Source organism: Schistocerca piceifrons, chromosome X (assembly GCF_021461385.2).
Source record: "Schistocerca piceifrons isolate TAMUIC-IGC-003096 chromosome X, iqSchPice1.1, whole genome shotgun sequence".
In the NCBI taxonomy this organism is placed as follows: Eukaryota; Metazoa; Arthropoda; class Insecta; order Orthoptera; family Acrididae; genus Schistocerca; species Schistocerca piceifrons.
In genome coordinates, this window is record NC_060149.1 from 169832894 (window position 1) to 169854926 (window position 22033).

A 22033-nucleotide genomic window follows, 5' to 3' on the forward strand; every position below is an offset into this window, starting at 1 on the left:
AACAGTACTTAATCATACTTTTATTCAAAGATATCAAGAGCATTTCAGAATGAAACAGGCAGAAAATATTAAATATTTGTTTAAAGAGAAAAATCCAGCTTTTGGGATTGTTAATGGGGACAGTAAGCTGGTACCAGCACTAAATGTTAGGGATTTAAGAACTGAAAGACTACCAGTCATCATAACTTACGGAAATTAGAAACAATTAACTGGTGTCTCTGCATAACTGAATTCTAGTGGGAAAGAGCAACCATGGGCAGTTTGGAATGCCATAAAAGTTTGGGATTTAGATGAAGAGATTATAATTATTTGTTGTTGTGATACCACCACATCCAACACAGGTTGTTTCAGTGGACAAAGTGTGTTAAAAAATGAGTTATCCCAAGTGGAGGTTAGTCCCAATGTAACATTTTTCAAAAAACTTGGAGAAAAGTGGAACAGCATGGAAAAACAAAATTATGAAAATGGGCATGAAAATTTACATGAGCCTTGCAGTGATGTCGAAACTGACAAAGTACTTAAATTCTTTTGAAAACTACTAAAAGAAAAACACCTGAAAAATTATTACCGTGAACTTCATTAATTGTGCATCATGTTTATGGGGACAACCGTGGACTTGAATCTACACACAAGACCCCATGAAGTGCATCATGCAAGGTGGATGACAAAAGGAATTTTTTCATTGAAGATGTTCATCTTTTGTTCTCAGCTATCCCTCAGTGTTAATAAATTGGATGGCCTGAAGAACATTTGCTTGTTTGTGGTAAAAGTATATAGAAAATGGTGGTTTCTGATTTCATGAGCAATTGGCACACCTTACACTTACTTGCGCTTTTAGAAAGAATTAAAACTGCACGAGAAAGTAAATGCAAGGGTTTCTTCAATTGCTGTAAAGAAGTTTTGTCTGCACTTTTGGTATGTAAATGAAGATATTTGTGTGTTGTGACTGTTTGATGACAATGTTAACAATGACACTAAAACCTATATGGTTAGAAATCTGCTGTGGGAAACTTTGGAGACCTAAAGGAGGTAAACTGTTCTATCTGCTGCAAATACAAAACTTCTGGATAAGTTCACTTTTTGGACTAATATGATTTTAGAAATTGAAATTTAGTACTTTTTCATAGGTTTCCAGAATGTATCAAAACATTTACTAACACATTGTGCTTTGAATCTCTTTATTATTTCAATTAAGGAAATTGAGGAGTTCATTTCAGTCAAGAGATAAGGGTTATATTTCTTGGGATTCAAACACTTCATGCCTTAGTGCCGAAGAGACTATAAAAAATCTTAAGGTGACATATGATAAAAGGAGAGAGTGGAGTGAAGTTATTGTATGATTTCAATGGACTATTAATGGATGATGAGGAACAAAAATAATTCATTTTGCAATTTGTGAGAGATCACTGGAGACAAAACTTTTGATTGTAAAAAAGGACATTGAAAAGAAAATTGTGCTAAAACTTGTAATGACTCATCCTGCTCTCATATATTTTGTATGTTCTGTTTCACTGTAAAACTTTAATTTCTCCCATTTAAATGTGCTTAACCACATACGCAAAACATACATGGTGTGATCAAAAAGTAATGCCATTATGTCTGTGCAACAAAATTTATTGATCCAAATTATACAGTCTATTAAAATTCTTCCAAGTAGTTGGCTTGAGCAGAGAGACACTTCTTTCAGTGGTTCCCCATGCCTGGTACACTTCCTGGAACGCGGTGACTGGAATTTCCCTTAGATAAACTGCTGTCATCTTTTGGATGCTCTCAGTGGTATCAAAACAGTGCCCCTTCATCTTGGTTTTGATGCATAGAAACAGGAACACGTCTTATGGTGCAAGGTCCGGCTTGTATGGTGGCTGTGGCAGCATCACCAAGTTTCACTTTGCTAGGAACTCCCGAATCAAGTGAATGGTGTGACGTGGTGTGTTGTCCTGATGCAGCACCCACATTGAAGTGGGCATATCCCTTGTGCGGTGATATGATCTGCTAGTCTTTTTAACACTCTGAGATAGTAGGCTGTGTTTAAAGTCTTTCCTTGTGGTAAAAACTCCGAATGGACCAAGCCTTCCACGTTGAAGTACATGATGAGCATGGTTTTCAATTTTGACTTGCTCATTCTTGCTTTCTTGGGCTTAGAAGACGTGGGAATGTGCCACTCTGAGTTTTGGCGCTCCACTTCTTGGTCAAACTCAGCAACCTCATTGCAGGTGACTACATTGTCCAAAAAACCTAAGTCTCTCTTCTGCCATTCCACAAGTTCTGCTGTGATCTCCAAACAGTTGTGCTTCTGGTCATCACTCAAGACTTTTGGAACCCACTTGGCATGCCCAAATCATGGATAACAACATTAAACACCGTCCCATATGACACATTTAGTTCATCTGCTAGCCACAGAGCACTTAACATGTCTGTCGGGCATTCAGCAATCCATGCACACGGGTCATGTTATCAGGCATTGAACTTGTCGACAGTCTCCCAGAGAGGGCTTCATCAGTAACCTCTTCCCTCATTAAATTGTTTTAGCCACCTGGAAACTTGCGGGTAAGACATGGCAGACTCTCCTTAGGTCTCTTGAGTCTTTTTGTAAGTTTCAGGTCATTTAGCTCATCCGCTAGCCACTGAGCACTTAACACGTCTGTCGGCATTCAGCAATGCGTGCACACGAGTCATGTTATCGGGCATTAAACTTGTCGACAGCCTTCCAGAGAGGGCTTCATCGGTAACCTCTTCCCTCATCAAATTGTTTTGGCCACCTGGAAACTTGCGAGTAAGACATGGCAGATTCTCCTTAGGTCTCTTGAGTCTTTTTGTAAGTTTCAGCCAGAGGTTATTTGAGTTTTGAATAAAAAAATGGAAATTTCGTGTGGCGAGGGCCTCCCGTCGGGTAGACCGTTCGCCTGGTGCAGGTCTTTCGATTTGACGCCACTTCGGCGACCTGCGCGTCGATAGGGATGAAATGATGATGATTAGGACAACACAACACCCAGTCCCTGAGCGGAGAAAATTTCCGACCCAGCCGGGAATCGAACCCGAGCCCTTAGGATTGACAGTCTGTCACGCTGACCACTAAGCTACCGGGGCGGACTGAGTTTTGAATGAAACTTGATTGAATAACATTGCCCCAAAGTTGACTGCATATTCTGGGATGGCACAAGCACTGAACAAGGGTTTATGCAAACAACGATGCTGACTGTTCCACAGCTTGGGGCGAATTGCAGAAGGCAGTGCTGAAAAGCTGATGCCCCTCCACCATTCCTCACCATTGGGTTAGCACTCGGACCAATTTGAGCATCAGGAAACAACCAGTTGCATTGCTTTTTGATCACATCTTGTACACTGATTAGCCAGAACATTACAAACACCTACCTAATAGCTTGTATATCCACCTTTGGAATGGATAACCACGGCAATGCATTGTGGCATGGAAGAGCAGGGGGGGGGGCGGGGGGGGGGGGGGGGGTTGATGAGCTCTGACACTGCATTCAATCACATCCCAGATGTGTCTGAGTGGGTTCAGATCTGGTGAGTTTAGGGGCCAGCACATAAATTGGAACTTGCCACTGTGTTCCTCGAACCACTCCATCACACTCCTGCCTTGTGACATTGTGCATTATCTTGCTGAAAAGTGCCACTGCTGTCAGGAAACACAGTCATCATAAAGGGGTTTATGTGGTCTTCAACTAGTCTATGATACTCCTTGGCCATCATGGTGCTTTGCACAAGCTCCATTGGACCCATGCATGCCCACATGAGTATTATCCAGAACATAGTGGATCCGCTGCCAGCTTGTCTCCATACCACAGTACATATGTCAAGGAGCTGATCCCCTCACAGATGATGAATTATTGCCCTCTCATCAGCAGGAAGAAGAAGGTATTGGAATTCATCAGACCAGGCAATGTTCTGTCACTGCGCCAGCGTCCAGTGCCAATGGTAACGTGCCCATTTCATTCGCAGTTGCTGATGATGCGGTGTTAACATTGGCACATGCATGGGTTGTTGGCTGCAGAGACCCATGTTAGGTGTGTTTGGTGCACTGTGTTTTCAGACGCACCTGTACTCACGCAGTATTAAAGTCTGATGTTAGTTCCAATACAGTTTCTTGCCTGTCCTGTTTTACAGTCTGCCCTGCCTACAACGTCCGACAGCTGTAATGAGGGGTGGCCGTCCAACCTCATGACACCTGGACACGGTTTAACCTTGGTTTTGCTACTTGTTGGAGACACCACAGTACTCCTTGAACACTTGACATGTTGTACAGTTTCTGAAATGCTCATGCCGAGCCTCTGGGTCATCATAATCTGCCCTCAGTCAAACCCAGACAGATAACGTAACTTCCTCGTTCTACACATGGACAGTACGCTCACTTATACTACAAGCACTGGGCATGTGTATGACTAGCAATCATTCCTTTCCAGTGACAATGCTGTCACCTGGACAGGTTTATACCAATAGGTGGTCACTGGTCATGATATTGTGGCTGATCAGTGAATTTAGGATGGCTCTAAATGTTTAAGCCAATAGAAAAATACACAATTTTTTTGTATTCAAGTCTTATTTTGATGTTTAAGTCTATTGTGGCATGGGCTAATATTAATTAATTGTAAAGAAACCTAGCACATTATCAAAACATGCCAAAAGTAAAAAAATAAAGGGGGCACACTCAAATCACTTGACATTTTTATGTAATCCCATATAAGGACCATCCTACTGTGTATATATCTATCATATTTATGACAGTTTTCAGAACCACCTGAAAATTGCTTAATATAAAAACCAAAACTGGTCGTGGACTAAATAAAGTTCTACAGAGCAACTGGAATGGTTTACATTAATTAAACAAATAGGAGCAGAGCACGTGGAGAAATTAATAAGAAAAGGAAGGGTATCCTGAGTGTTGGGAGTCTAGAGATGAGATTATGACACAGCCATTAAAAGCCATTTTAATGTGTAGTCACACGAGATAAGACAATATGTTACACAGGGGAGAGAGAATATTTTTTTCTATAACATTTCCTCTTTGAAAAAACTTTCTGAAAAATTCATATTATTTCATGTGTTCACTACAAACTAAATTAGATAGATTTATGAAGTCCAAATACAAAGGTATAAGGCTCAGAGCCCACATGACCCAGGATTTTTTTCTGAGCATTAACTTGTAGTGATGCTTTTTGTACATGGACAAAATTGAAGTGGTACGGTCATGGTAAACAGAATATTTCACTATAACTTTCTGCATGAGCTAATATTCTCAAACAAGATGTCTCTCTCTCTCTCTCTCTCTCTCTCTCTCTCTCTCTCTCTCTCTCACACACACACACACACACACACACACACACACACACACATTTTGTTTACATTTATAAAAAAAATTTAACAGCAATAATACTGTAGAAAAACAAAATCTTTAGATAAAACAATACTGTTAGAAAGTGAACAAATTTTACTTTTTCTTTTTCTCTATACCTGTGTACATTTTTCTTTTAGTGTACTATATCTGTTTGCTTCAGTTATTTTCGTTTGAAAGAAATTCTCTGATTGAATATGAAGGAATTTCTAATAGCAGTTCTCTTATTGATTGTTTAAACTTATCCTTTGATTTGCAGCATTCTTCTGTAGCACCACATTTCAAAAGATTTTATTCTCTTCTAGTCTAAACTGTTTATCGTCCATGTTTCACTTCTATACACTCCATACAAATACTTTCAGAAAGGACTTCCTGACACTTAAATTTATACTCGATGTTTACAAATTTCTCTGCTTTGGAAATGCTATTATTGTCATTGCCAGTCTACATTTTATATCCTCCCTACTTCAACCATCATCTGTTATTTTGCTTCCCAAATAGCACAACTTATTTACTGGTCTAAGTGTCCCGTTCCCTAATCTAATTCCCCCAGCATCACCTGATTTACTTCAACCACATTCCATTGCTCTCACTTTGCTTTTGTTGATGTTCATCTTACATCCTCCTTTCAAGATACTGTGCATTCAGTTAACTGCTCTTCCAAGTCCTTTGCTGTGTCTGACAGAATTACAATGTCACTGGCAAACCACAAAGTTTTTATTTCTTCTCCCTGGACTTTAATTTCTACTCCAAATTTTTATTTTGTTTCATATCATGGTGCCGATAGAAAAGTGTAGTGGCACTGTGCTCTCGCCCAAAAGGCAAAAAATAAGCAGTTCGTCATGTAAAGAATGTGAAAAGCGAGTGATGATAGGTATTTGATGCGTCAAGTGCAACTATTGGTTACACGAAAAGTGCGCGAAAATAAACTTAAAATACATCAGTGAGGATTTTCCGTGGATGTGTCAAGCTTGTTTACGTAATGAAACGGCCGATCTTGTAAGTATAGTGGACTCCAAAAATGAAATTATGAAATTACTACAAAATAACATTCAGGCATTAAAAACTGAAATACTATGTTTAAAGGAAGAAAATGCTAGGTTAATATGTGAAAAACTGTCTGGTGTGGGTGAAATACATCAAACAAAACAGCAACAAGAATTGAAAACCATGTGTGAAAGTGCAACTTCAAGTAGTGTCACCAAAACTACAAAAAACAGTCCTAAGGTTAAACAAGCTCAATTTCAGTGTAAAACTAATGTTAAAATTTACGGAGATAGTCATGCACGCAATATTTCAGATTGTATGTCTAACTCGACCACAGAAAACGTGCGAATTTCATCTGTTATTAAACCTGGGGCGAAGTTTGTTGATTTAAAAAGCTCTGTAAGCAATGACTGCCCCGATTTTACAGATAGTGATGTCGTTGTTATTATAGCAGGTTCAAACGACGTGTATTGCGATGAGGCCAGTTCATTTATTAAAAAGTTGATTGTTATGTTAATGATGTTGTCCCATACAAATGTGATCGTGTCAAATATTCCGGTGAGATTTGATCTGCCTGACTGGCAGAACCGAGAAATCCGATCTACAAAAAAAAAAAAAATTAAAACATTTCTGCTCCAAGTTAAAAAATGTGAGACTGCTGGACCTTAACAGTTATCAAAGAAGCAGCTTCACTGTACATGGACAACATCTTAATCGTCTGGGTAAGAATACTCTAGCAACTGACATCAACAGAGCTATTCAGGAAACAAAAAGCAATAATTCAAATCTGCTACCTTGTACCTCAGATGTCATACACATGAAAGACGGAAGTGATAATTATATATGCCTGCAGAGCAAGCAAACCGTAATAATTCCTCACTGCAATGTCAAGACTGTTGATTTTTTAGGATAACAAAGTCCCTCAGTGTTCCTAATTTAGAAACTATCAATTTGTGTGATAATACTAATCTTGACAAGGGTATATCCTCTCATGACTGTACTAATGTATCATTTTTACATTATAATGTTGAGGGCTTGGGTAACAAAATCGATGTATTTGAGGCCTTAGTTACAGATCTAGCTCCACATGTAATCGTGGTTACAGAGCATCAAAAAGCTAACCATAATATTCAGTATTATAAGTTACAGGAGTATAATCTTACATCGTTTTTCTATAGAACAGAACATAAAGGAGGGGGTGTTGCTACTTACGTAAGGAAGTGTAACCTAATAAGTTCTGTAGAAAAAGTATCATGGGTTAATGATTATTTTATTGAGAAAGATTTTGAAGTGGTGATAATTAAGTTAATGATTGTATCCATCCCACTTATTGTGGTAGGTATATATCGAGCCCCTTCTGGTAATGTCGAGGTTTTCCTGGAAGCACTGGATAGTGTATTGGGGAAGCTAAGCAAGGGTGGCAATACAGTAAATATTATAATGTTAGGAGACTTTAATATAAACACACTAAGCGACAGCCAGGAATGCAAAGGTTTACAAGACTGCATACGATCCTACGATATTAAAGATCTACTTGGTCATGTGCCCACTAGAATAACTGAGTCAAGCAGCAGTTCCATAGATCATGTAATGACCAATTATGAAAATGTTGTGTCGGCACAGACTGTAAACGGGCACATATCTGATCATCTAGGACAATTATTAGTGAGTGGTTGTCTTAATAAACTTAAACAAAACAAAAAATATGAGACTAGCAGATTATTTTCTGAATACATCACCACCTTGCTAAAGAAAACTTTGGGTCAAGAATCTTGGGAATCAGTTTATAGAGAAAGGGGAGCTGACAGCAAATGGGAAGTATTTGTAAAAATTTTAACTAGATATATAGATATTACTATCCCGACAAAGAAGATCAATGTAAATAAAAATAAACCTCCAGTAGTCAAACGTGTAAAACTGGATGAAAAAAACGAAAAGAATCAAAGAAGGAATGGAGTATATGTATAAGCTACACAGAGAAATCAGTCTTGATTCATATAAAGAGGATTATAAAAAATATAAATATGAGTATCGCAAGGAAGTAAGGAGAAGGAAAGTAGAACATATTAGTAAACAGATCAGAAATTCTGACTGTGTCTCAAAGTCGTGCTGGGCAGTAGTTAATGATATGAGGAACACTGATTCAAAAACTAAAATTAATAATATAGAGTTAAGTATACATAATGATAATTTTTCTCATCCTTATATAGTTAGCAATATATTTAATGATTACTTTATAGATGCTATTGAAAATGATACTTGCATGAAACAGTAGAGGCAGTTTAAATATGATAAGGAAATGGAACGGGACTCTTGTAAGCTACCTACAGTAACCATCAAGGACGTAACACAGATAATTGACAGCCTAAAAAATAGAAGATCAGATGGATGGGATGAATTTTCTCCTTCTCTACTGAAAAAATGCTATCTGCAGCAGTACAATTTGTACACTGTCTGATGGAGAAAATAAATGAGGGTTACGAAACGGCAGGAGTGTTTTTAGATCTTTCCAAAGCGTTCGACAGAGTCCATCATGGCTCTCTTTTAAGTAAACTTGCTTGTAATGGTGTCAGTGGGAAACTGTTGCTTTTAATAGAATCTTACCTTAAAGGTAGACAACAATGCACAGAAGTTGTGTATGATAATGGAGAGGTAATCGAAAAAAGAAGATCAAAGATAAGAAATAAATTTTGGTGTGCCACAAGGCTCTATCTTGGGCCCCTTCTTGTTTATTTGCTACGTAAATGATTTCCCAAAAGTATTAGACACCAGTCATCGTATTACTATGTATGCTGATGACACCTCTGGGGTTTGCTGGGCACGTAGTAATGATGACCTAAATTCAGTGGTACAGAATTTTGTTGAAAAAGCCCAAACACATTTTGAAAAAGAAAACCTGAGGGTCAATATTAACAAAAATAATTTAATTTATTTTAAGACAAGTGGCTCAAATAAAAATCCTGTTATAAATGAGGACATTCAGGAAAATACCTGTTCAGAATGTAAATTTCTGGAGGTTTATATAGATGACAGACTTTCGTGGAATCAGCAAATAGGTCATGTCTGTTGTAAAATAACATCTAGTCTGTATTTACTAAGGAGATTAGTTCAATATTTAGATATCGAAACAATAAAAATAGCGTATTTTGGGTTGGTGTATCCCCATCTATCTTACGGAATTGTATTGTGGGGCGGGTGTAGCCACTACAATATAAGAAGAGTATTTGTATTGCAGAAAAGAGTAATAAGAACTATGGCAAGAGTAAGACCAAGAACTTCATGCAAAAACCTGTTTATTAAGTTTACTATTATGACTATCTATGCAGTATATATGTTTCAATCAATATTATTAGTGGAAAAAGACAAAAAAGTGACAAACAGGAATATAGAAATCCATGATCACAATACAAGACACAAATCAGACTTTCATATGGTGAGCAGACGATTGAATCTAACAAAAAATACCCCATTCATTAAGGGAGCAATATTTTATAATTCCCTGCCAAACAACCTGAAACAGCTTTCTGGTAGAATTTTTAAAAATGAGTTAAAAAATGGCTTAAATTGAAGTGCCCATACAGTATGGTGCTGACATGATTTGACCTCAGGAATGCTATGTTAAATATACTTAAATGATCTTTTACTTAATAGCATGTAATCTATTTATATTGTGTATCAATAATCTAAATGTAATTATTATAAAATTGCCCATGCATGTTAAATACATATTTTGAGCTGTAAGATAAAAAAAAAAAAAAATTACTGCTTGCTCAATATACAGAATGAATAACATCAGTCATAGGGCTCAACCCTGTCTTACTCCCTTCTCAACCACCCCTAAGGTTAAGGGATGTTACCTAACCAACAAATGATCACCTGTTATTCTAATTTCTGGTGACCAGTCGCTCCATTCGCGTCCTGAGCGTACTGCAACTGTCTTTCCAGTTCCATCCATTATTGTTAGAGGATCATGTCTTCTTTCTGTGGAACACTTTCTGTCAAATTCCACACGCAGGCCTTTGGCACCTTTAAAGACAAGTACAACATTAGGATAGTTTGTGAACATGGAAAAAAAAAAGCACACAAACATGCAAAGGAAGACTGTGAAATGATTTTCTTAAAAATGAGAAGTTCGTTTTTTGATTGGAGATCATTTAGCCATGTGAATATAAAAGAAGCACCATGAATTTGATCAGTTATTTATATTTTAGTCCACACAAAATGAATAACCCAAAAGAAAGCAGCGTGATTAAAAAAAAAACTTTGTAGCAGACAAAATAACTATTCTTGACATAGTGATATGCCCCCCCCCCCCTTCTCCTCTCTCTCTCTCTCTCTCTCTCTCTCTCTCTCTCTCTCTCTCTCTCACTCACACACACACACACACACACACACACACACACACACACACACACACACACTATTATGCCATAGTATGATGGGTACAGATGGATATACTAAATTACAGCCCTGTTATTGCCGCAAGTAATTCTTACAGCAAATAAAGATAACAAGTGCTCAGCAGAAGCCTTTCGACTTAGACCTGAAAGAAGTACACCTGTCACATTTTTTATTACTGGAAGACTATCGCAAACTTGACATGAAAAAACAGTGCTCATTTTCTGTTCAATGATCATAACAGTGATTTCCAAGTAATTTCTTTAAAAATTGTGCTCACTGAATAAATGATACAATTCCTTTTCAGTTCATTTTGTTAACAATGTATGAATCACAACTGCATGTCATTATGATGACTGTAGAATATTATATTACAGGCAGTAACAGATTGAAAATAAATACAGTTGTTCGTCTTACAACACTTATTAATATCTACCTAAAATTACAAATGGACATAACAGAAAAGATTTGTGATCCACCAACATTGAAAGATGATCAATCATGTGAAAAATGTCTTGAGATGATATCTGTATTGATAAGAGAGAGAGAGAAATATTCTAATTGTTGTATCTTTCTCCTTCTTCAGTGCTATATCGAAAACCCTTTCTTTGTATTTTGGATGAATCCTCAGGCTTATTTACTTCAAGAACTGCCAGAAGACAATGGTAGTTACACATTTTCTCCCTTCTCCCTGTTGGCAATTTTCACAAATGACTCTGTGAACTTGAAATGTTAATGAAGATATTCTATGATGTGTTTCACTTACAATTTATTGTTGATGCTGTTAGTTAATTTCGAACATTTGTATTGTTTATAACAAACTGTTCAAAAATAACTGAATTTCATTACAGTTATGCAGTTCAAACTCTGAAGAACAAATGTGTCTTACTATATAATGGAGGATACCAATTTTGAGTCTGTTAAAATATTTATAATAAAGTAGGATGAAACTAAATGAAGAAGAAAAAGTATCAAGTAATGAGATCAAAATACTGAAATCCTAAAGTGAGTTCTTGATTTCATGAATAACTTTAAATCTCTCTTTTTTAAGTTTGTTTCCATAAATGAGCACCAAAAAGTAACACACATATAGAATACACACACTGGAAATAAAGATAGCACATGTACGACATACATACATCACTAAAACAATCAATGGCTAAACTTGATCAAATAAAGTACCAGATTTTATTGACTTTTCTAAATGTGTTGATAATGTAAAAAGTACTTTGCATTGGGGAAAAAGTAATACAAGGTTATCTCACAAATAAAGGCACAAAAGCTCTGGTGGATGAACATTGTTTCACAAGCAGCAGGTTGGGTAAGATACTTTAATCATTACCCATCAATAAATCACTAATCTTAACATTTTTTTCCGACAAAGTACCAAGGCACTGATGCCAGCAAAGAGGAAATGTACATAAAGCTACTGTAACTACATCAGTATGGTGTACCAAAATATCAACTGTGAAACAGCTACATTTTAAGAATTCCTTCAATGGTCTTACAAACTGGAAACTTCTAGTTACCAGTTCAGAATAGTATGGGGGAATGGTGAGTGCTGTGTTCACAACAAGATATGAGAGATAGCCACACAGAGAGGGTGCTCTGCGGCAAAGCGAGCCTCCAGAGATGCAACATAGTTATGAACCACAGAGGGCACACACAAAACGTACTATTAATGCTTCTGCCATTTCACTCAAATAGTTGCAAAGTGGACGTAAATCTGACAAACATAGATATAAGCTGACACATGGCTCCATTCAAGTCAGTATCATCAACAGTATCTGGAGTATCAATAGCAATTCAAGACTGCATCAGAACCATGTCTATAGTCACTGCCAAGAACAGCCAAACTGGATATTCTACAAGAGATTGTAGTTATCATTCACTGGATTCAGGATTAGACTAGAGTTAAAGACAGAGCAGTGAATGTGAACTTTAAACTACTGCCACACATAATAAATTTAAGTAGTGTAATATCTCTTTTAATAAATTATTGTAAACTGTTCCTAATCTGTGTTGCCATATGGCTGCCTATAATCCAGTCATTTGCTCTGCATGAAAGTGGGCATGCTGAGCAAAATTTAATTTATAAAATATCTTTCTCCACTTAGAGACACTCATTCTTATTAAGGTTTTCATGTCAAAAATCACTCTATCAATTTACTTGGGTAGCATGCAGATGCCACACATCTATTTAGTAGACCCTGCTAGTCTTGTGACATCTCATCAGGGCTGGAGAATGTGATAAAAAGATGCAAACTAGCAGATTCCCTACAGTTTAAAACAATAAAGTAGGCCATAATGAAAAGTGTCACTGACACATATGTGAAAATTATGCACTTTAAATATTATGAGGCAAAAATAAGAAGTTGTCAGAAAGCACCAGTGAATATTTAGTCTCTGACAACAGTTATTCCCCAGGATGCAATCTACCATCCCTAGAAGTTTCATGTAAACACCCTGTATTTTTGTATATCTGTTGCCTAACCATATTTGGCCCTGTGACAAGGCTGCATAGTTGCTGCGTGCAAACATGCCACCTCATAATAGCAACTACTTTTGGTGGTAAAGGTATCCTTTCCTACCACCTACTTACGTTTGACACCAAGTATCTTTGCTGAATATAATATAAAAACTTGGCAATGAGGAAAAGAGACTGCCAGTAAAAACATGGTTATGGGGAAAAAATGGAACATATAAAAACCTGGTGACAAGGACAAGAGAGTAAATATCTGGCAATGAGATAAACAGTGAAAGTGAAACTTCTCTGGCAATGCAACAGATTCACCATAGAGTAGCATTCTGTATATTCTGTATACTGTGCTAACCCCATTTTCTTTCCAGTAAGATATTTCAGAATTTTTTGTACTGTTCACATTTCATGTCTCAGAAATGGTTCAGTCAGACTTATTGCAGTCCACACTGCTGTTGATGCTACAAAACCATGCTATAAAACAAGAACTGAAAATGTTCTACAAAATTTTATCATACCACCACCACCATTTCTGGCTTTCTATCAGAAGACAGAATCCTGGCCAAGCTATGTATCAAGACTGGAATGACATTTCATTACTCACAAATTATCATGTGATGTTCAGTTGAAGCTAAACTTCTTGTTCAAATTGGCATATAAATTTTTAAATTTGAGATGCAATAGAGAAATTAAAGATAAGCTATAATCTTATTTTAAAGCTCATGTGCACATAGCAGCAGCCAGACATAAATTTTTCCAGTGTTTTAAAAAAATCCAATCAAAGTTAGAAAGAGTAGGTATTACAATTAGAGCGGCTCACTACAGATTGCAAATTGCTATGCAAAAATTAGAAATGTGAAAAGTTTTACATTGATACTCTCATTTATTACATGCTCATAATGAACTCTCCTGATGTAAATTAAAGAAAGTTTTTCTTACAAGCTGCAACAGGGTCACAAATTAAGAATGGTGATTGAGAAAGTTGTGATCAAAAATTCGTTAGGTCCTCAGACTACCAGTTTCGGTCAGCAATGACCATCTTCACATCCGTAGCCAAACATGGGAAAAGCATAATTACAACTAGCAGATTCCCTACAGTTTAAAACAATAAAGTAGGCCATAATGAAAAGTGTCACTGACACATATGTGAAAATTATGCACTTTAAATATTATGAGGTAAACCTGTTTTAAAAACATGTCCTAATATACTGGAATGGTAGTGGCAAAGATAAACACAAAATCAGCTTAGCATCATCACATATATCTAAAATATGGTATATACTACAGTCACCTTGTTAACAGTGCCACTATTCATAACAAACTGCTGTACAGTAGCCACAAAATGTTTGTGTTCTAAGATCGTTATATGTCACTACTGTATGCATACACATATTTTTCAATCATATAATTGTACGATATGGAATAAAAAGAAGAATACAATGAGTAAAGTCTGTAATGGGTTTACCTGGTGTGTACATCATTATAGTAATAAAATGCAATAAATTAAAAACATGACAAAAGTTAGATTCTTAAAAAGGAAATAGTTAAGTGGCAATAATTTTGAAATGCTCCGGTGGCTAATTTCAGATAAAGATATAATGATATACATAAGAACAAGCTTAAACAGTACACAGAATAATATAAAAAGAATAAAGATGCCAAATGAATGAAAACAGACCATAGTGAGTAATCAGCATCCTTTGTTGGTGTGCCTGTCAGAATGCCGCATAAGCAAAACAGAGGTTAGAGGACAAGCCATTCCAAGAAAAGAATGATAAAACACTGCTCCACTCAATTAACAGGATTATCTAGTTAATGAAATATACTGCATACACAGAGAATTGACAAGAAAACATGAGAGTAATATGCTCAACATAATACAATGAAGTTCTCTTTGGATGGACAATACCACTATGGATCCATTATATTAGGATATGTTCTTAAAACAGGTATGCATCATTATATATAATGCACATAATTTTCACAGGTACATCAGTAATAGTTTTCATTATGCCTGTTTTATCGTTTTAAGCTGTAGACAATTCACTGGTCGTATTAGTGTTTTTCCCATGTTTTGCTTCAGATCTGAAGATTGTCAGCGCTGAATGAAACTGGCAGTCTGAGGACCTAACAAATTTGTGATCATATATGGAAATAAAGAAATTTACTCTAAAGTCTTTCTTAGTTTGACTAACCCATCATTGCAGCAACGTCTGCCTTTAAACTGGGTGCATGAACAAATGCTTGCCTCGACTGATGCATGTCAGTTCAATGATGCTAGTGTTTTCATGATGAGTCGAAAACAATCTGCATGCACAGGACGTGAGCACAACCTTGCAAGACTGCCACAAAGTACAAACAGACATCATCATCTCATAAACAGATCTCATAGGGTTAAATTATGATCATGTGCACACTGTACTATTAATCCCAAGTGCGAAGACTATTTCTCCAGAAATGTATAATGCAAGTGCTGCAAAAAGAAAGCTCATAAATCTTAAGCGTGCAACACAAAGCAATATAGCACTAAAACACATGAATGCAACTCATAATAAAAATACTGGTTCTGCAAATTATGTTCAAAGCAAACATGTGCAAAGAAATAAAATCTGATGGGGGAAAAAAAGTCTTTTCAGCTAATGATAAGGCTTCATCTGTGACACCCAGAGTAAATAAACTACTATTAAAGTCTCTTATTGACAAAGTTATTCAGTTTCTTTAATTAATCTGTAGGTATACAAAAAATAGGAATTACCAAAACTAACTGAATTATAAAATTCACTATTTAGCTACACTGGCAACAAATACCCATCACACATCAGTTCATAACAGGTATTGCACATAAGCAATTTACAAAACAGGCCAAAATTGTAGTACTAAATTTGCACAGAGCAACAAGTTTACTGCGTCTTAATTTATTCGATAAACTTGACTTCACAATCCATGAAGGTGTGAATCAGATTCACACTGATGTCCCTAATGAAGAGTTGTAAAAGCTATTGCCCAACAATGGTATCATTTCTTCTGAAGCAACATCTAGCATTAAAAAGTACAAATAATACATCAAGTTGATGTCAAATGCTTTGCAAAAACTCTGTAAAGCATACAATATTCCATTTTCATTAGAGGACGAGGTGAAACAAGAACTAGATTGCCTGCAACACAGTAGCATTATAGAATCAATTACGAGTAGCCAATGGGCTATGCCAATCACTGCCAATCTTGGTGGTACCAAAACCTAATGAAACACTGAGAATTTGCAGTGATTTTAAGGCAACAGTCAATTTGAAATCAATAACAGATTCATATCAATTCCGAAACTGAAAGAATTAATGTCTAAATTAGTTTGTGGGGTATACTTTGCAAAATTAAATTTAAATGAGACCTACTTACAAACATGATTGGATGAGGAAACAGAAAGATATGTCTCATAAATACTCCATTTAGACTTCATCAATACAAATATTTCTATTTGGGATTAACATTACAGCAAGCCTGTTCCAGTGATACTTAGAACATTAATTATGAAAACTTGTAAGTTCATGAACCACCTGGATAAAATCTCTTGGTGAACTCCTGAAGAGCTATTATGGAATTAGAAATGTATATTTTAGATTTTACAAGCAGCCAATGTAAAACATAACAAGGAAAAGTGCATATTTTTGCAACAGGAAGCCCAATACTTAGGACACATTCTGCCACAACAAGGTACCAGACCAACACTGTAACACTTTGAAGCAATTAAATATCTTCCATCTCCCAATGTTCTCAAGTAATTATATGCTGTTGTAGGTCAAATCAATTACTACAGAAAATTCATTCCACAAGCAGCATCCATAACTGAACCGTTTCACAAACTGTGAAGGAACAAAATGGATCTGGCACAATGAACACTAACAAGTATCTCTCAAAAAGAATCCATTAAATTTCTGTCATACAATAAATTACATTAATTACACTTGAACCATTACATAAAAATGTTGTACGGAAGGCGAGCAAAAGACTGTTTTATTGACCAAGCACATAGAAGATCCAACAAATCTACAAAAGAGACTGCCTACACTACACTTCTCCATCATCTTCTTGAGTATTTTTGCATAGCATGGGATCCTTACTAGACAAGTTTGACAAAGGGCATTGAAAAAGTTCACAGAAGAGTAGCTCATTTTGTATTATTGTGAAATAGGGGGACGAGTGTCACAGATATGGTTGGTTGGTTGGTTTAGAGGTGGGAGAAGGGACCAAACTACAAGGTTATCAGTCCCTTGGTAATAATAAAACAATGCCATAAGTGTGGGCATAAAATGGACGAAACTTATAACACAAAACGGAAAGAAAGGAAAAGCCACAAGAACGAAGGGAACACTAAAAGGAACAAAAGAGGACAAGAAAACAACAGAGAGACACTAGAAACAGAAGAAAGTAAAACATGAAAGCAGATTACAGAATAAAAAGGGAAAGCCAGCCACTCTGCAATACATTAAAACTTCCGCCCTAAAAGCACTAGGGTGGAGGACACAGAGGGAGAAAATACATGTGGTAAAACCTAGATAGAAGTATAAAATCCACTCTCATGGATAAAACATAATCTAAAGCTGCTGTGGAGGCATTGCCTCCCAACACCGAAGGCAGGGTGCTGGGAAAGTTAAAAGTCTGTCACAGGGCAGCCAAAAGTGGGCAGTCCAACAATAGGTGGACGACTGTCATTTGGGAGCCACAGCGACGCTGAAGTGGGTCCTCGTGATGGAGTAGGTAACCATGCTTTAGCCACGTATGGCCAATGCGGACCCGGCCGAGGACAGATATGATTCACAAACTGGGGTGGCAATCACTAAAACAAAGGCGTTTCTCGTTGCAGTGAGATCTTTTCACAAAATTTCAATCACCAACTTTCTCCTCTGAATGCGAAAATATTTTGCTATCTCACACCCACACAGGGAGAAATGATCATCATAATAAAATAAGAGAAATCAGAGTTCACACAGAAAGATTTACGTGTTCACTTTTCCCATGTCCTATTCAAGAGTGCAACAATTGAGAAATAGTCTGAAAGTGGTTCGATGAACAATTTGCCAAGCACTTGGATTTGAATTGCAGAGTAGTGTTGTATGTGTAGATACACACTGTGAGAGCACAATTCAATGGAATTATTACAAAACTACTTGACAATTAGGACATTGCCAGAAAAATATAGCAGCAACATACCTGGTATCTTTACATGTCCAGTAAGTGTAGCATCATCAATATATGGATGACTGCTTTCTTGAACAACTGGTTTTGGAGCCATATGTAATGAAAATGTGTTACTTGCTACATCTTCCAATTCAGTAACACACAGTTCCAGTAGCATGTCACAAATATCTGCATATGCCAATCCCATTGCTGTAAAGGATTGAGAAACAATATAAGTAGTCATAAAAAAGAAAATGTCTATGAAAAAATCAATACAAATGCAGTAGTTCACTGATGTACAACAACGATATAACAGTACAATATAAATTGCTGCTGATAACACTGCAGGAAGCATACTAAGGAGCTGTTCAACTTAGTTCAATTTGTAACACACTCAGTAGCCTCTCTCATTGACAGTCATTTTTATTAGTACACTACTGACCATTAAAATTGCTACATGAAGAAGAAATGCAGATGATAAACGGGTATTCATTGGACAAATATATTATACTAGAACTGACATGTGATTAGATTTTCACGCAATTTGGGTGCATAGATCCTGAGAAATCAGTACTCAGAACAACCACCTCTGGCCGTAATAATGGCCTTGATACGCCTGGGCATTGAGTCAAACAAGTACAGGTGCCCGTGCAGCTTCAACATGATACCACAGTTCATTAAGAGTAGTGATTGGCGTATTGTGACGAGCCAGTTGCTCGGCCACCATTGACCAGTCATTTTCAGTTGGTGAGAGATCTGGAGAATGTGGTGGCCAGGCCAGCAGTCGAACATTTTCTGTATCCAGAAAGGCCCGTACAGGACCTGCAACATGCGGTCATGCATTATCCTGCTGAAATGTAGGGTTTCGCAGGGATCGAATGAAGGGTAGAGCCACGGGTCGTAACACATCTGAAATGTAACGTCCACTGTTCAAAGTGTTGTCAATGCGAACAAGAGGTGACCGAGAGGACTCTATCAATGCAATAGCTGAACACGTTAACAGACTCACCCTCAGAAAAACAGAGTGACAGAAACATAGTAAGGAACTAGTGTGAACATGTGAAGCTGAGCACAAAGCTTCACAGACTACTTCAAGTTCCTCAGGGACCTCTGCAGCTAGTTCTGTGGTACCTGTACCAACCACAGCAAGCAGCTTCCTTGCAGTACCTTTCATCTTTACTTTTTTGGCAAAACGAAATGAGAACATTACAACTTTCCTACAGAGTGTTTAAGATGTAGGACACACTTGTTTCCAGCCAAATGGTTTCGTTTATTAAATGAAGAGGACAATACAATGGATCCCTTTAGGGCGTCCCAGAAACAAGTACATAGACTGATGGCTAAAAATGTAGGACTACAGGAATGAGTTACATAATTTAGAACTAGAGGTACTAAAGAGAAGAAACACACTCAGAAATATCATGTTAGAGGACCCTAGAGAGGCCGATACGGAGGTCCCTAGAATGGATGTGACTAGTGAGGAAGAGGTCAAGTTTAGACATAAGTAGTGGTGACTGGTTGTCTCACTGTTGAGCAACACAAATTAAAATAGGAATCTCCGTCTCACCAAGCCAAAATGTTACCTCCACATGTGATCAATATTTTAGCTGTGGTCACCTTTATAACCCCCCCCCCCCCCCTCCCCTTTCTTTCTTTTTTGAAAACCTGATGGGAATATGCACATATTTTTGAGAAACATATGTGACATTAGTAATGTGTGTTCCTGGCTGTACGAGTTCCTGTTGTTTGTAACAAAGCTAAAATTGCCAGGAAACACACACAAGCAGGTATAATCTGTTGATGCATTACGAGATGCAGTAAAATTTGAAGTCCTGGCAAACAGTTTAGCATAGCACTATTCAGGCTAAAAGAAAGTCAGTTACTACACAGCCTGTTTATTTACACTACAGCAAAAGACAAATGGAGATTTTGAAGCTTTTGCAGTTTGAATACAAACTGCATAGCATTGCTCGTGCATGTTTGGATGGGATGCTACACACAATGAGGTGCTGACTGAGGAGGCTAAATCTCATCCTACTGATGTATTCATTAAGGGTATACACCCACAAATAGATTGTGAGGTGAAGGTAGCCTAACCAACTTCACTGCATGTTGCAACCTTGTTGCACGAGAAGGCTGGGTGGGTTGTTTCCACTCCACTGCACAGTAATGGGCCACACCATGTTTTTCTAAACAATGTGCAATGGAAACACAGGGGGTAAACCAAATCATACAGCTGGGCACTATTGGGTGTCGTTTCAGACCAAATGGCACTTGGCAGGATAAATGAGTGACAGTTGCCTACAGAATTTTAGACAGAATCATCAAGAGCAGAATTCTCCACAAAAGTATAGAAAGTATGAGAGACTGTATGTGGATCACGGCAAAGGAGGTAGGACCACTCACCCACTTTCGCCCCCCACAAGAGTAATGAATCTTGTCCAAAATGGAGTGGGAAATGAGGTGGCTACTATAATTTTAGAAGGAAAGATCAGGAGAAGGTTGGTTGGTCGGTTTGTGGAGGGTTGAAGGGACCAGACTACAAAGGCCATCGCTCCCTTTTTCCACGATCATGAATCACCCATAAGGAAGAAAAACAAACAACAGAGATGACAAGGGATGACACAGAACAAGAAAGACACAGACAAAGACCAGACAAGAGGAATTAAAAGCACACAGTGTTACAGTGGTTGGCTGACCATGGAAACAAAGAAAGGCAAAGCCAACCACCAAGAGAGACACTAAAAATCCCAATTTAAAACTGTAGGCCAAAGGCCAGACGCAATGCACAACAGAGACAATCCCTCAAATTGAGCGATAAAAGTCCACTGCTCGAATAAAACTCAAAACTAAGCCTGTCATTGCAGCATCATCCTTTAAAAGTGCAGGGAGCATATCAGGCAGCACAAACGTCTGCGTGAGTTCAGTTAAAAGCGGACAGTCCAACAAAATGTGGACCACTGTCAACACTGAACCATAGTGACAGAGAGGTGGGTCCTCGCAGTGCAATAAATAACCGTGCGTCAGCCAGGTGTGGCCAATGTGTAGCCGGCAGAGTACAAGTGAGCCCTTGCGAGAGGCCTGCAAGGAGGAGCGCCACACACCGGTAGTCTCCTTGATGACCAGAAGTTTGTTGGATGAAGGCAAAATGCGCCATTCATCACTCCAGGTACCAAGGACGCAAAACTGACTGGAGATCATTCTCCAAACGGCCAATCTCCAGGGCCGGTGCATCAACAGCTTGTTTGGCCAGTGTGTCAACCCGTTCATTATCCAGGATGCCGACATGATCCGGGGTCCACACAAAGACCACGGAGCGGCCGCAATGGGCAAGAGTATGGAGGGACTCCTGGATAGCCATCACCAGACAAGAACGAGAAAAACACTGGTCGATAGCTCATAAGTTGCTCAGGAAGTCACAACCGATAACGAAGGACTCACCTGAGCAGCAGCGGATAGATGGCGACAAGCTCTGCAGTGAAAACACTGCAGCCATTCAGCAATGAGCATTGTTCCCCAAGAGTAAAACCATACTCAACCTGACCAGCAACCATCGAACCATCGGTATAGATTATGACAGAGCTAGGAAATGCGGCAAGGATGGAAAGATAGCATCGGCATAGGGCCTCAGGAGGGACTGAGTC

The 22033-nt window shown here is 37.8% G+C and overlaps 1 protein-coding gene across 1 annotated transcript in view; it reads right to left on the reverse strand.

Annotated features, from left to right (window-relative positions):
* LOC124723043 (E3 ubiquitin-protein ligase HERC2) overlaps positions 1–22033 on the reverse strand; it is an 819840-nt gene that overhangs the window by 223043 nt on the left and 574764 nt on the right. The window contains exons 62-63 of the mRNA XM_047248222.1: positions 18423–18599; positions 10217–10366 (exon numbers count right to left, since the gene is read on the reverse strand). Coding sequence (XP_047104178.1) covers positions 10217–10366; positions 18423–18599 — 327 coding nt within the window. The remainder of the gene's footprint in view (positions 1–10216; positions 10367–18422; positions 18600–22033) is intronic.